Source organism: Crocodylus siamensis, chromosome 5, assembly GCF_052110815.1.
Source record: "Crocodylus siamensis isolate JL-2025a chromosome 5, ASM5211081v1, whole genome shotgun sequence".
Classification (NCBI taxonomy): Eukaryota; Metazoa; Chordata; order Crocodylia; family Crocodylidae; genus Crocodylus; species Crocodylus siamensis.
This window is the reverse complement of record NC_143399.1, coordinates 33,937,795-33,954,397: the sequence shown is the minus strand read 5'-3', so window position 1 is coordinate 33,954,397 and position 16,603 is coordinate 33,937,795. Positions and strand designations below refer to the sequence as shown.

The 16,603-nt window shown below is 44.8% G+C and overlaps 1 protein-coding gene across 1 annotated transcript in view; it reads left to right on the top strand.

The window, feature by feature from the left end:
• Nucleotides 1-7,155: 7,155 nt before the first annotated feature.
• CNN3 (calponin 3) overlaps nt 7,156-16,603 on the top strand; it is a 35,765-nt gene continuing 26,317 nt past the window's right edge. Inside the window, exon 1 of the mRNA XM_090049402.1 lies at nt 7,156-7,314. Coding sequence (XP_089905528.1) covers nt 7,258-7,314 — 57 coding nt within the window. The 5' untranslated portion in view covers nt 7,156-7,257. The remainder of the gene's footprint in view (nt 7,315-16,603) is intronic.

Sequence of the window (16,603 nt, the reverse complement as noted above, 5' to 3'; positions counted from 1 at the left end):
AGGGCCTCAGCATATAACTGAATGTCTGTACGCTTGGCTCTGGGTAAGTTTTTCTACCAACAGAACAAATCCGGGGAGATTATTTGAATGTGTATATGCAGACTGCTTAGTGAAAGATGGATTTGGGTGCACACTTAGTTAACTGGTAGCAAGGTTCATAATATAGGAGGCATCTTGGAGCAGAGTTGTCTCTTGTCGAAGGGAAATGGGGGCGACTGCCTCAGGCACCTTGCTTTGATGGGCCCCACAGACAATGTCGAGGATACCACCACTCCACACGGCTGCCGCTCGCCACTGGCTCCCCACTCTGGCGGCTTGCCTCTCCCTCCTCCCCTCCTCGCTCTGTGTTTCAGCTGCTCACCACTACCACCACCACCACCTACTCCATGCTCCGGCCCCGCACAGGCTGATACACCCCAGGCTCCACACACCCCTAGGGTCAGCCCTGCCATGGAGGATAGGTTTTTTCAACTGGAGAAATGGTCTGAAATTAGTCAAATAAAATCCAAGAGACAAGTGCAAATTCCTTCACTGAGCAATCAAATATACAAATATGACCTAGGATGCAAAGCTACAGAAAAAGGACTTGGAGGTTTCAAACTGCAGACTGAAATTAAATAACACAAAAAAGACAAGAACATCACATGCAAGTCAAGAGAAATGATTCTTCCAGTCTATTCAGCACTGGCAAGGCCTCACCTGGAGTACTGTGTCTAGTTTTAGATACCATTCTAATATAATAAAAGGCTTAGTCTATCTGCCCATAATGCTTCTGGCCAACTGTGCCTGTGCTGCCAAGAGGATAGGCAGCGATTGGCTGGGCAGCCTGGGCTGCACAGGCCCAAGTTTTCACTGCTGCTGGGCAAGTTTGGTGGCAGGGAACACGCCTCGGCCACCCAAGCAGTAGGGCTTCCCTTCTGCCTCCCAACCTGAGGGTGAAGGGGGGATTACGGTAGCAGTGCCTCCCTGCCACCCCCAAAACAGCCAGAAGGGAAGGGAAAGTGGCAGGCAGGGAGGGAGGAGGAGAGTGGGGAGGCAGGCAGAGGCGGGCCAGGAAATTCTGAAGCAGCAGGGGGATGGGGGGAGCAGGGCTAGACCCAAACTGATGGGGGGGACCAAGGGCGAGGGATTGGGGCCAGACCTGAAGTGGCGGGGGGGAGGGGTGTAGAGTGAGGCTGAATGAGGAGTGGCAGGAGGGTAAGGGTAGAACGGGGCTGGACCTAGAGCACCTGCGGGGGGGAGCAGGGCCAGGTGAGGAGTGGCAGAGGGGTGGGGGGAAGGGAAGGCATGAGGTCGGATGCGGGGCTCCGTCCCCACCCCTGTCATTCTTGACGGGCAAATTGCTACTGCTTCAAGAAAGATATAAATAAGGTAGGAAGAGTCCAACAGGGAGTAACAAAAAATCATTTGAAGCCTAGGAAACATGACATCAGAGGAAAATGTTGAAGAACTGTGACTATTTAGTCTGGAGAAGAAAGGGCTAATGGTGAATTTGATAGGTCTTCAAAATCATGAAGGATAGCTCTAAAGAGGATGGAGATAAGACTATTTCTTCCTGCAACCCCTCTAGACTATTTGGGCTCCTATAGATGTGCAGGAAGCCAGCTCTGATGCACTGGATTTCCAGTGTGTTGAAGCAGACTCAATTAATAGTGTCTGCTGGAGCATGGAAATTACAGCACACCAGCAGCCTCCTGTGTCATGTGTGCCACTATTTCTGTGCTGAAAAATGGTGGTGGTGCGCATTGAACTAAAGCTCGTTCAATGAGATTTAGTTCAAAGCACCCTACCACCATTTTTCAGCATGGTGGACACTGATACACATGATGTTCAGGCACTTTTAATTAGCATGGGTTGATAATTAAAGTATCCCTCCACCCCCCAGAGCATATGTAAAAATGCTCTTTGTTCTTGCAGAGTATCCCCTGCAACATCAGATAATATTATAAATTGCACTAAAATAAATTTAGATTGGATATTAGGAGGAACTTTCTAACTATGAGAATAATTAAGGATTGGAAACTTACTTCCACAGCTTGTGTGGATTTGCCATTCTTGGGAGTTTAAGTGCATTTTTCTGGGATGGTTTAGACAGGGGCAATCCTGCCTTCAGCAAGGGGTTGGACTAATTGACCTCCTGAGGTTACATCCAGTCCCTCCCTCCCCTTTTCCCTCATAGTTCAATTAAATATTAGTATGTGACAGTATGTGCCTTTTAGCTGACATTCATGATTTCCAAGAAAAATCATATTTTATGGATTTGCTAGAAAGGGAAGACAGGTGAGCTAGCAACACCTTTCAGCATTATGAATTATTCTATAAGAGCAGACAAACTCTGAAGGGAAAAAAGAGAGAAATCTGTCAAAATAGTTGGCAGATATAAAACAAGATATTGTACACACACTAGGGCATGTTTAATTACAGAAAACAGGGCAGTTGCTGCAGAATACTATACATCCAAGGAGTTTTCTGAGAATTATCAAACTAAGTTATGTGCATAAACATAGATATTCTAAGTAGCATGAGAAGATGTAGTATGTGCTTGATTTTTAATCGAACACTTTTTTGTTTGTTATATTACTGTATATTGAACTAAGATGTATTCTTAAGAGGGCTCTACTGACATGTAACTTCACATTTAATTGAGCACAAAATCACAATCTTGTTAATTGTAAAATTCTTTAATGGTCCAGTCCTGCCCTAAGCTCAGTCAGATTACTGATACACGTAGTAATAATCCCTCTAAGGATTTAAGCATGTGCCCAGACTGTTGCAGGATTGAGACCTAAAACCAGTCTTAAAACTCTAGGAAAGAACATCGTCAACCACTGGGATCGCCCAAAATTCCCAGAAGTTTCCTCCTGGAAGTAACCATAAAGCTGTATCTGTTCTTCTCCTTTTAGCTCAGCCATGGCATGATGGAATCATTCTTTGCACTCTCCTCTTGTGCCCCACCGAAGTGCACTCATGGTCATCGATTTCTTCTTTTGATTCTCATAGAATAAACTGTTTGCAATTCAGAGGATTTAAAACAGCATTCCCTTTTGTGGGGTCCAATATATTAAACTTTTTTTGGTCTTTCAGGCCCCATCTTTCCCTCACTGCAGTCTCCAGTTCTCAACTTCTCTACCCCACTTTCATTTACCTCAGAGCCAGAAAACTCTTTTCAACCCCACAACAGCACATGCTGTAGAATTTTTTCCCTTAGTGACGCCACCTTTGTGAATACTCCCACCTCATTTTTTTTCTTCATTGCCCACTTTAACTCTTGTTCTGGCATATGTAGCCTTTCCCATCAGTACAGGAGATAAGTCTTTATTTCCAGGTACATTTAGGCTCACTACTCAAATGCAACCCCCAGAATCCTTGTAGTCTTTATTTTAATACCTCCTATTCTGGTCCCTAAATTCACAGCTCTATCCCTCCTTTAGAGCTATGCACAGGGTTAAGCAGATTTCTACTCCATTCTACCAGCTGTTAGGCTCCAGGCTCATGTAAAATTCTGCTAAATTTCCCCCTGTTCACCTCCCACAGCTAAGTACTCCCATTTCTATGGGGAAAGTACCTACCTCATCCTCAGCTGGGTAAGCTAACTGATCAAAGTCATCTAATGCTCAGTAGATCAGGATCAGCTGGGCAGGGAGGAAAAGTAGCTGATCCATCACAAAGCTGAACCTAACAGCATTTACAGTGCCAACCAGCCTGTGATATGCCTTCATCTATCACTACTAAATATGGCTACAGCCCTACAATACTTACACATGAGTAACTTTTTGTCCCTGACTATTCCCATTGCATCACATCAATTCCTATTGGAACTCCATTGATTTCAAATGGAATTATGCTGGTGATGTATTAGGCCCAGAGTGGGATTATCCAAATACGTATGTTTGTGAGGCTGGTGTTTATCCTGGTATGACAACAGGATTTTGACTCCTAACAATCCATTTTCTTTTGCTCTCAACTGAATTAATTTAGTTTTATGACATTTCAAATGGCTTCTGAAAAAATAACTGGGATGTCACAAAGAAGATTATGATTTCAGGGGAGAATAAGTCTGGTACAAATCTTTCTGTACAAATAGCCTTAATAATAAAGAGTCTAGAAAAAAGGGGTGGGAGGGAGACATAATGAATTAAATTCTCTGGTATGTGTCCGCTAATCTGACTGGTTTTATTACTGCTCTGCGTTGCCTTTAGAGTGCAAAGCAGTCACACAGTATTGTTGAATCTGGCTTAAATATCTCTTAATAGAGGGCTACTAATAAGCATGTTACTGATCACAAAGCTAGTAAGACAGCCACCAAACCAAAGGGTTGTAAATTTCTAACTGGGCATAGAATATCAGGGAATAAATATATGGAAAATATCTATGTCTAAATTAGTACATGTGAAAAATTTAAATTTGAAATTACTTGTTCAAAAATAATTTGAATCTACAATGGAATTGTCTAGCAAGAAAATATTGCCCCATTTTTGTCTTCTACTTGACAGAAATAACTTGCTTCAAAATTGGTGAAATGCATGATTATTTAACAACTGAAGAGAAAAGTGAACAGGTTTTAAATAGCATTGAGTCCCCAAACTACTGTTTATGCTAGGAAGAATGGCTGAGTACATGATTAAATGTTTCTTATTCAACTTCATTTGAAGCCAATGGAAACGTGTCTTTGTACTAAAATGGGTGTTGAGTTAGCCCTAACTCATTTGTTCTCTATGATCCATGAAAGATTAATCATTCCGAAATTAATGCCCAAAAGTTAACTGAGCTATATCATTTTATTTGAGTTGTCATTTCCCTCACCCTATTCTTCAGTGTTTCTCTTCTCTGGTACAATAGTTTCGATTTTCCCTTGGATAGCCCAGACAGTTTTGTTTCCTTTAATTAAGAACAGCACTAACTGTTTTCCTTAGAGGCTGTGTAGAGTAGTGGGGTGAGTTAGGTTTAACCGATTCAGGATACTGCACATAAAATATTTTTTGGCTGCCCCTTGACTCATTCAAGACTGGTATGGTCTGATGTGGCCACCAACTTCAATAGAAGATCAATTAGGTCTTTGTTCCCAAGTAGTTTCAGTGTGGTATTTATAGCAAAACAAACCAGTTTATATTATCTGAAATAGAACAGGAAAAGGACTAGTTTGGGCTACAGTTCTGGGTCTAACCCATCAAGAGTTCAACTTTTGACTGACATTTTTTCTCTAAATCGATTCTCCAAAAGAATGCTACAGCCCCCTGAGTGCTGTGAGATCCGTTTAAGTGTGCCAAAGGGTGCAGTGCAATATTACCACTATCTGTGCAAACACCTTCATGATTCACAAGATAAATCCAGTGTGTTCAAGTAATATCAAAAACATTCTGAACTACAGTCAAGAAACAAGTAAAAGCTAAGAGGGGTCTCAAGTCTTAAAGGCATTCTTGAGGCCAGCAACAGATGTTTGGAATCTAAAAAGGTTGAGAACCACAGCTTTAAATTGTTAAATGTTGACTGTGTTCAACTTGCTATTTATTTACACTGTAGGTTACAAAAGATATGAAGAAAATGGGAATAATAATAATAATAATAATAACAGTAAATATTCTGCACAATAGGATGAATTCAGCCAAGTGACCAATATATATTAACAGGGAATGACATGAGGGAAGACTAAGCATTCGCTGTTCTACAGTTTCATACATACAGCAGTCAGTCTGGGGGCACGATCATGATCACCTATGAAAGTACCCAAATGCTTACTACTCTTTCATCTTATTGTAGCTGTCTGTATGTTTTTTCTTCTTCTTCTTCCCTGATCTTTCACTCTCTTCAGAAGTTCACTTGATTTTGAACTCACTCATTGCTGTAGTTACTACTCTAACTCCCTTGCCCCTGCTTTGCAGGCTGGACCTAAACCTGCACTGAGCAGCAGGGTGAACAGTGGTAGCATAAAGGGTTAATGCACCTGTCACTTACCCCTCCATGCCAACACATGTCCCCAAAGGGGTTCCAAAAGTTAGAGTTTGGTGGTGGGCCCTGCCAGCACTCATCCCACCTTTTCAGGAGCCCCATTGGTCGGATGCTATAGCTCCAGTGGCTGTATTTTTTATACTCTTGCTCTATAGCGTAAGAGATTTTGCTTTTGGGTGGCTGATATTCTTTTAGCACAGACAAGATAAGGGCTTATATCCATTTAATGTTTCATTCTACTTTCGTGCTGTGAATGGCATGTCAGACCTTCAGAAGCCTCCTGCACTGGCAGAGCAGAGCTACACCGTAAATTCATATTTCAGTAAAGGCTTATGCAGAAGCCTAGCATCCAAACTAAAAAATGTCATCAGCCTTCTTGGCTTCTCAACTTTTCCAGAGTCTTTTGTGACTTGACTTTTTGCCCTGTTTGTGTTGGGGCTTTCCAAAGTATTCAAGGTGTTAGGAGGGGTAATATTGTTCAGCAGACGGAAAGGCGAAGTGAAGTCATTTACTGGAGAGGTTACAGTCAGCCTGGCAACTCAGAAAGTGGGATTTTCCGCCTGCGATGAGGGCCTGCTTGGGGCCTTGCAATCCTCACCAGCATTTCACACATGCTTTGCAAATCCCTGAACACAGCAATGTTGAACTGGGGCCACCCAGGTCCTTTTTCCAGACAAATCCATGCTGACACCAATGCCCTGCCTCAGCAGAACCGGACTAACGGGGCCCAGGAGTCGGCCTGCAGCAGTCGTGACACCCCAGGATATGAAATGGAGACTTGAGCCAACTTGGAGAGCAGAGACCTGGGCCAGGCTGGGCAGCATCCCTGCCCGCCAGCCAGGAGGTACCCAAGCCGAGGCGCTCGGTTCCAAGCCGTGCCACCATCGCTCCTTCCTGGTAGGACCCTTGGGTCCCAGCCAGCAGCTTCCTCCGTGGTGGGCGAGGGCAGGGCACTGCCACCGCATGGGTTAGACATGAGGGGGCACTTCCAGCGCCGTGCCGGGCAAGTCGGTGCTTTTCCCAGGGCTGCGTGAGGACGGCAGCGGGCTCCTGACTGCTGATGCTTTGGCGAAGAGGCCTCGCCCCCCGCCCAGCGGTGCCACATCCGCGCAGCCCCTCGCCCCATCCCGCCCCCTGCCCGCGGGGGGGGGGGGGCGCTGCCCGCCCGGATTGGCCCGCGGGCTGCTCCAATGGCGGCGGCGCTGGGGGCCGCGGCGGGGCCGGGCCGGGCCGGGCCGGGGGTGGGACTAGAACTTTCGCCCGGGCCGGACTCGCCGCTCAGCCCCAGCCTCGCGCGCACGCACCGCCGACATGACCCACTTCAACAAGGGCCCCTCGTACGGGCTGTCCGCCGAGGTCAAGAACAAGGTAGGGCGGAGCGGGGCAGCGACCGGGGCCCGCCCGGCTTTGTCTGCGCCCGCCGCCGCGGGGGGCTCGGCCTCAGCCAGCCAGCGCCCCGGGGAAGGGGAAGGGGGAGCGGGAGCGGGTGCACGGCCCGGCCAGGCCCAGCCCGCGGCGGTGGGATGCTGCGGGCGACGCAGCCGGGGCGGGAGGCTAGTCCCTGCTGCGAGCTGCCCGCTCGGGCCGGGAGGGGACGCGGGGGCCGCGCCTCGCCGCCGCCGCCGGCCCCCGCCCCCCGCGGCGGGTCTGCGGGGCCGGGGACCAGGCGCGGGCTCCCCCGGCGCCCCCCGCCGAAGAGCGCGCCTCCAGCTCCGCGCCCGGCGCATTCCAGCCGCATGACATCATAAGGGACCGGGCCGAGCGCAGCCAATGGGCGCGGGCGCCGCGCACAGAACGCTCTTGGTCTGCGCGCTGCCCCGCCGGGGGGGCGAGGGAGGTGGCGGGCCGCGGCCGCTCCTCGCCTGGGCCCCCGCTGCCGGCCGCTGGAAGCGGCTCTGTCCGCCTGCGGCTTCCACGCACGAGCTTGGCGTTTGAGCCGCTTGCTGAGGCGCCCTCGCACTTCCCTGACCAGAGTGGAGGAAAGATGGTTCTGCTGGCGCCCCCCTCCAGCCAGGGCTAATAACCTCGGGGACTCAAAGCAGTAAAGCCGGGCTGGCTCTGCCCACACATTCCTGCTTAAACTACCGGGTGGTTCTGAGAGAACCTTTACCAAAATCCAGAAGCCAGTTTCAGACCCTAAGCCTCCCAATACGCCGTTTGCTGTTGTTGCCTTATTATTGAATAGATTTATGTTCCCTTGGAAAGAATCTTACGGCAGAAGAGGAAAATCTTCAAGGTTTTGCAAAACATTTGCATTACTCTTTTTCCTTTGTAAGCTGCTGCAACAAATGCTGAGGACCCTGGCTAAGTACAGGCGTTCTTTTTAACCTTGTGGAGTTAGTGATTTAGTAAGTGTACAATAAAAGTATTTGTGTATACTGGTGCATAATTATTTCCCAGGCAGAAGGACATTACTTTTATGCCTCAGTTGTTAACTCTTACAACTTCTAAAAACAAATCAAAACTTCCAACCTGTTCAGAAGAAAAGGTGGAAACTTTGTTTCTCCCACATTCTTATTGCAAGTGGGAGAAAAGTTCCTTAAGTTACTGACCCTCGTGAGTGCCTGACAACAGTCACATGAAAGTGGCCAGCAGGTAAAGCATTTTGTTGCTGTAAGTCAGGGGTTGTCAACCAGGGGTATGCTTATTGATTGGCTGCCGGGGAACACCCCCCCCCCATTTTTTGATCGGACATCAGGGGGTACGCCAGCCAAAAAATGTTGAAAACCCTCCTCTAAGTAAATAGATTCTAAAGATTATATTTAGCACTGCAGTGTTATAGACTTAACAACTGGTTTTTCCCCTTTCCTCTAGCAAATTGTTTTTCCAAAAGAGTCCTGCACGTAACCTTCCGGTTGTATTGAGACATCTAGTCTCAGCAGGGACTATTGCCTGTCAACAAAAACGTTCTCATAAAATATTTTAAATGCTATTTGTCTTGTGTTTATTTTTGTAGAATTAATTAAACACCAGGACCAGGGTTTGTTCAGATTTGCCCCTTAATTTAAGGATCAAATATGAGACCATTCTACTGCAGTCAGAGTTGCAGTTTCCTTCCCAATTTAAAAAAAAAAAACAACCAATAAAAAGCTCTTCTAAAGACAGTCTAAATAAGTGGAAATGCTTTCCTTCAGAGTTCCAGTAAAACAGGTCATAATGGCTTAAGATAAGGATATCCTCTTCCAAATCTTCAGTTGGGTTTGGACTTTGTTCGTCAGATACTCCCTTTTTTTTTTTTTAAATATTTGTGCCCAATGTGCTATTAAGAAAATGTAATTAAAGATAATGGTCTAATTAAAGTATATACATGTGTCCCAAGTATGCCCTTATTGTTTCAGTTTGGTACTTGTTTCATTTTGATGCTTCAGGGTGCCTGCTGGCTTGAAGGCTAGGAACTTTTTGAGAAAAGAGCTCCCTAACAAGTAGTCTTTAGCCAATCAAAATACCCAGTACTAAACACTTTTTTCCCCCCCTCTATTGATTATGTTGCTAGATATACTGCCCACATGCCCTCACAGAATCAGGAAGAAAAGTCTACTCTCATTCTAGTTTCTTCTTGTTCAAAAACGTGTTAGCATTAAGTTGCTATTGTTATGTTCCTTGAATAGAAAAAGTGGTTCTTATGCTCCAAAAGCAGTTTCATTTTTACAAATAATCTGGTGTTTCAGAAATGGCAACAGGCTTTTTGCACTGCTATACTCTAGCCAGGTTGACATTTTTTCTGAGGAGCCTCTCTTTCTCCTTCTTATCCTCTTACATTTCATAAGGTACAATGCCTCTGTTTATAGAAAGTAATTTCCCCCTCTACAAACAGGTGACTTCTAATTGAAAAACTACCAATTAAAGACGCTGTCTGTATGGAGGAGTTGTACTGAATTAAATTGGTATAGTCCTCTTGCATAAATGTTTATTTCAGTTTAGCAGTGCCCCTACCAACTTAGCATAAGTTGATTCCTTGCTGATTTAAGTTAAATTGATAGAGGGGACTCCAGCCAAAATGAATGTGTGCACAAAGGGGGGCAGTTCCTATTCCAAATACATTTCTGAACTGAATTACTTATTGATATGACTTTCCTGGACCTCAGGGTAGACAGTGGGCTTTTGTTTTACATGCCCCCCCCCGAAGATGGGACAGTTTTTGTGTGGGAATGTGAACAGTTAACAAAGAGCTAAGTAAATCTGTCCTCTTTCCAGATGTAGACCTTTTCTGACTACTTATGCTTTTCTCCCAGTAGTATTACAAGTAAAATGGTTTGTATTTGGTAGGAGTCTATGCTTCCACTACATTTAGAACATGAAGTGTGGCGCAGAAGAGGGGAAGACAGTGTAGAGAGAGAGAGGGAGGGTAGATTATTTGCTTGCTGGACCAGCATTCCCATTCACTCATCTCTTTCCTAAGTCATCCTTCCCATCCCCACCTTTTGTGTTAACAAGTCATGCTTCCTCTGGGTGTGGTGACACTTACTGATATTTTTCTGGATGTATTACCAGGCAGGCCCTGGGATATATCTTTCTGTTATTACCTGTCATGTCCTCCTGCTGGAGGCTGACTTTTTAGCTCCATCCTGTTTCCTCCATATACAGGAAATGGAGGATAGATGCACGAAAAGTGAGATTGTAGTACACGTTGATTTAAACTAGACATAGTATTCTGGATGTTCTGTATCTTACCTTCCCCATCTGTGCTGTGCTTGACAAACCTTCAAGTCCAGAAAGAAACTGAAAAGAAGAGTCAGTGTTATACTTAACTATTTCTGACCCATGTGAAGATCACTAAGCTTTAGTTATCTTCTTTCTGCAGTTGTGAACGTGATGATGCCAATAAGTCCTGGGGTCAACCTTGTATTTGTCCTGTAAGTGCTGATGTGAGAGATTTTTTTTAATTGAATTCTAAACTCTCTAAACCTGAATGGAGGTCATGGACCACAGTTTGAGAACTTCTGCTTTAGAACAAACACAAAATCCTAAGTTAAATTATTTGTCCACAAATGCCCTTCTTTTGAATACTTTAAATAGTCATTTTTGATTTTTACCTAACTTAATTTACTCTTACAACTTCAGTGCTAGCAACATGGCAGGAATCTCAAATCTTGGCTTCTTGCAATTGAATTGGTAGTCCCTCTTTCCAAACTTCTCCATTCCCTTCAAACATAAACTATCCCCTCCCTCCCTTCTCCGATCTGCTACTTTAATGTTCACTGCTTCAGTAGCCATGCTGACTTTCTAGGCAACTCTCTAAGAACTGAGAGTAACAGGGAATTTGCATATGTGCTGCTGACACAGCACATCTCTAGAAGCATCATGTAGTGGAGAACAATGAAAGTGAAGAGTCTGGGTTCTGCTTTCCTCTGCTTTTGTCTGTAAATGCATTGGTGTTCCAGGGCACAGGTGAAGATTTTTTACAAAGGTAATCAGAAAGTGTAGGAGTGTGCCCATCTCATCCAATTCTGTAGATGTGCACAAACGAATATGTAAAATATGGTTAAAAACATATTTTGGACTAAATCAGTTTTAAGCTCATCTGTGTAAGATGGAATCAGCTGCAATCTTTTTATTTGTGTATGGAGAATATATTTGACATCACAATAGAACTCTTTAGAAAAAGATCATATTGCAAATTAGGTGCAATATTTTCTGAAATGTTGGTTTTACAAGGGAAGCAACAATGTGAAATTAGTATTATCAGATGAAAAAACTCTGAAGTCTAACTGTAAACTATGATGTAATATTTTTAATTAGTCAGAGTCTTTTGTTGGTTTTATTATGAATTTCTCCATAGGTCTCAATTCTGTAGTTTTCCTGTCCTAAGAAACTGAAACTAGCTGGATCCATGTGTGAAGGGCATTAACATGCTTAAACTCCAGGGTTTAGTAAAAGCAGACTATTTTTTCCTGTATTTGGATGTCTTTTCAAAATCTAACCCATGTATACTCATCAACTTAAAAAAAAAAAAAAAAAAAAAGACAGGCATTTGTAGATCTTAAACTTCCTGTGCACTAATTATAATATGAGGATAATTGAATATTGGGCACAGTTCTGTTGTTTACCAGTTTACTGGCATTAAGAAGTATACAACATAGGAGAGTTCAGTGCATAGTTACAAGTATATTTTTGCAAAACAGTAGCTAAACAAGATCCGACTTTCAAGATGTAAATATTATGAAGATTTTAAGTAGCAACTATAGCAAAGGGTATGGATACAGGCACATTTGTTGCTTTTAAAAAGTCAGATGTTTCAAATAGTAACTGTTACATTCTAATAGCTAGGTGTGAACAAGTAGAGAGTGAAACAAATGTAGCAAATTGAAATTTTGTTGCATTTCTAGCATTTGTAGTGGATACTGCTAATACTGATTCATTCCATGTTGAAGCTGTAAGGCTTCTGCTATATCTGTATCATTCCTCCTTTGTCCACACATAATAATTAGACTGTAACAACTGCTGCCTTTTTGAAACAGTCCCCTTTCGAATGGCTCCAGATAAGTGTGTCCGTATTCTACTAGCTGAGAAATCTATGGGCTTAGTTATGTGCTTGAAGTCAACATTGTTAATACAAATGTTGAAATCTTCTATGTATTCTTGGAGTGAAGTTCAAATTTATTTTTAGCACATCAATATTGTCAGTAGGAAAATATACTGTAAGTATAGCATACCTAAAATATTCTGGCTAGTCCCTTTCAACCCTTAATGCCTAGATGCAGTTTAATATTATTTTTTAAGCATATAAGGAGATTTAGTAAATTGTTTTGATGCAATCCCAAAACCTCACTTATTGTCTGGACCTAGAAATCTGTGCGGAAAGCCACACATCTTTCAGAACACACTGGCTTCGTGAATTGCAGTAGTAGTAACTGAACGTGTTTAAACTCAGTTGGGTATTTTGAAGACTTAAAAGATATCACCCTTGTCCTTCTGTTAAAGCACAATGAAGCCCCACCTTACTAAGTTATTGTAGCATCATGTTATTAATTTGTATTTTCCTAATATAAATCTTCCCAAATCATAAACCCATTGTGCTAGACACTGTATGACCAGAGAACAAAGACTGTCTCTGAACCAAAGAGCTTAGAATTAAAGTTACGAAGAAGCAAGCTGCAGTGGATAGAGGCGGTTAGTATAAGGAAACGAGGAACTGGTCGGCATGATGGGAGTTAGAAACTTACAATCTAAGAATAATGGGTGCAAACTAGTGGAGGGTAGATCTAGGTTTGACATTAGGAAGAATTTTTTTTGCAGTAAGGGTGGCCAGAGTCTGGAATAGGTGACAGCACCACCTCACTTAGAAGCCCAACTTGGAGGTCTTCAAGAGGAGGCTTAACAGTCACCAGGCTGGGGTCATCTCACCTTGGTCCTCTTTCCTGCTGGGGCAGGGGGTTGGACACAATGATCCACTGGGGCCTTTCCAACTCTATAATCTATGAAAAGCCACTTAAGAGATGCACAAGTAGACTGGAGAGCCATTAAAATTGTGAAAAGGGCATTAGCCTTTATTGAATGCATTGCTTCAGCCCATGTATATGGAGCAACTTCCTCATCTGTTCACATCCCCTTAAGACTTGTTACATTGTTACTGGGGCAGCCTTGCCTCTAAAAGCATCATTGAAATGGATGGTAAATAGTCATTTTCAGGGCTGCTAATACTGTAGCACCCACAACAGCTGAGAAGAATTAAAACCTTGCCTGCACTCCACCAGTATTTCCAGCCTTTGCTGCTCACCAACCATTTCATCTTTCATACACTTTTGTGTTTTCTCCTTGGTTGCCACCTGTCTGAGAAATACTTGAAAAAGCATACAGTGGGCATGTCTGCACATGCTGAATGTGATATAGGCTTACTACACAGTAAGCCTACACGTGCACCCTGCTGGGAGCAGATCTACTCCCAACAGGAGCTGCCCAATATAGGGCTGCTCCTGCCTTGCTCTGTCTCCTTGCAGCAGCCAGGGGGAGTCGAGGCTCCCCAGGGGTGCTAGCCTGGGGAGTTGGCAGGGGAGAAAGGGGGATGGTCCTAATGCATACAGGGCCAAGAAAGTTCTGCCAGCTGCAGCAGCAGCTGTCTCCTGGCCCCATGCTGGGAGCTGTCCTGCTTCTGGGGCAGCTGCTGACAAGTCCCCTGCCTAGCCGAGGGCTCGCTGGCAGCTGCTCCAGGAATGGAACAGGTCCCACTGAGCCCCCTGATGAGCAGGGAATCCCCACCCAGCACAGGGCTTACCCTAGCACTGCTGCTGGTGTGTCCCTAGCTGAAGCAGGGAAGCTGAGAGTTCCCCAGTCCCAGCACTGCTCAGCTCCCAGCTCCTGTGGGGAGTTGGGAGCTGCACAGTATTGGGGGGCAGACAGAAAATTACCCCATCCCAGTGCTGATTGCCTCCTGGGGGTTACTGAGCAGTGCCAGGACTAGGGACAAAGAACTCCCTGATCCTGTGTGGCTCTCTGCTGGTGTGGCTGACCAGGAACAAAGTTGCTTCCAGTCAGCATCTACACAAGTGCTAATGTGTAGTTACTGCTGCGCTATTAATCTTGTACTGTATTTACAGGTACTAGCTAATTGCTAGCTAATTGCTTAATAGACTAGCGTACTACACAGTAAATGCCACACGTGTAGATGGTGACACTTCAGTGTGCATTACTATGTAGTCAAGCATCTTGTGTATATATGCACAGTAGGTGCTACTTCATTTTTTCCTCAAGTAACTCCTTAAAAAAATCACGTCTACCATGATGACTACAGAAACCTTTTTTTGCTGGCCACAGTGATTAGGGTGTGACCCTGGTCTTCTTTGATAAACAGTGGCATGCTGTTCCCTGCTTCACTTCCCCTTGGCCTGGCATGGCAGAGAGCAGTGAAGCCGTACAGAAAACCTTCTTGCCACTGCTCACCCCCCTGCTGTCCTGGTGACACACCTGCGTGTGGGGCTGCAGTGAGGGCTGTGGCACAGGGTTGTGCCCCTCAAAGCAGTGGCAGGCACTGGAGGCACTCACCAAGGCAGTGGGGAGGGGCAGCTTGCAGTGGCAAGGAATCCCTGCATGGCTCAACTGTCACCAGCTATACTGGGTTGTGCCTGTCAGGCAGAGGAGACCCCAGGGGAGGGAAGCAGGGTGGGAGCTCAAGCCAACAGCCTACATCTGCCCCAGGTACAGATCTGGGGGGCTTGGGTCCCCCCCTGTTCCCCCTCGGAGTGTGTGTGGCATTGGGGAGCTGGCTCTCCCCCTCCCCCCCGAATGAGCCATCCACAGCCTCATCCTGCTCCCCTCCGGGGCCCTGCAGCTGCACATTGTGGTCCCAGGCCCCAAGCCTTGCCCAGCTCCCTCCCTACAGGGGCCTCAATCCCCCTGCCCCCCTGCACCTACCTGCTGGAGCTGCTCTGCAGGCTGCCTGGGACCTTGTGTATGTCTGCACATGGTGTCCCCTGTCTTTCTGCCTTCCTCCTGCTCCCTCCCAGCTCCCTGCAGGCAGCAACTCTGTCAGCCTGCAGGGAGCTTCTTGCAAAATCTGCAGGTTTCTCTGGTAAAATGAGAAATCTGCATTTGCCTCTTGGTAAAAGGCAAAATCCGGGGTTTACTCTGTTTCTCCATGGGAAATGGAAAGCCTGGATTCCTGTTTATTACAGTGCCCCAACCCATTGTCCACTTTTGCCTGTTTCAGTTGTGAGCTCAGTGGAAGGCAGTGTGTACATGTGCATTCACAGTGACTAACAAAATGGGACGGACCCACAATTATGATTTGGGCTTTCAGGTACTCCAGTAATAAAACTGTTTAATACTCAAATATTAACATATGGATATACCTCAAGGTATTAAAGCCTTTGTAACAAACTGAGTAATGTTAAGACTTGACAGTTCTTATTTATGATAGTTATACTGGGGCACCGTACTGACTCTGCCAGCATTTTTTGGCAAAGGTTTCTAGCCATATTTGTAGCCAAACTCCTGAAATGGAGAGAGGCTGGAACTGGGAATTAAACAAGTAAAAATAGCTACTCTAAAAGCTTTGTCACTGATGCAGACAGTATATTAGTATTAAATTTCTAAATTATTTTAATTGTTCAGACAAATCCACTGGAAATGCCATAACATAGTCTCTCTTAATCTGTAGTTTCTCTCATAAAGTGAATGCTTCAGTACAGTAGAAGGCTAATTAGTATTTAAGCTCCAACGTGAGATTTCATGTGGTACAATAAGATTTTTTATTTTTTAGAATATCATTTTATCAAAAAAATGGGGACATTAGGCTTGGTAGAAATTCTTCAACTCTTGTAGGTCATTTGAGTCCAAACCTGCACTTGCAACCAATTTTCCCAGTGTTCCCAAAATGGCTACTTTGGGCACACTCACACATCACAACTGCGAAGTCCCATAAAAAAGATAAACAACATGCCACAGGTAAAGGACAGGGGGGACTACGGTACAACCAAAGCTTTGCCACTACAGTGGTAAGAAATTAGATAAATGTGCTCAGGTGATTTGTGGGAGACAATGTATATGTTGCAGAGAAAGGTCTGCCAATGTGACTAGAGAAAAATTCCTTCCTGACCCTAAAGTTGGCATTTGGCTTGACCTTGAGCATGCAGATGAGGCAGGCACCTAAAGAATAAGGCACTACATTTCTTTACCACAACCAAACTGTCTTCTCCAGTTGTGGCCAAAGTACATTGCTTTA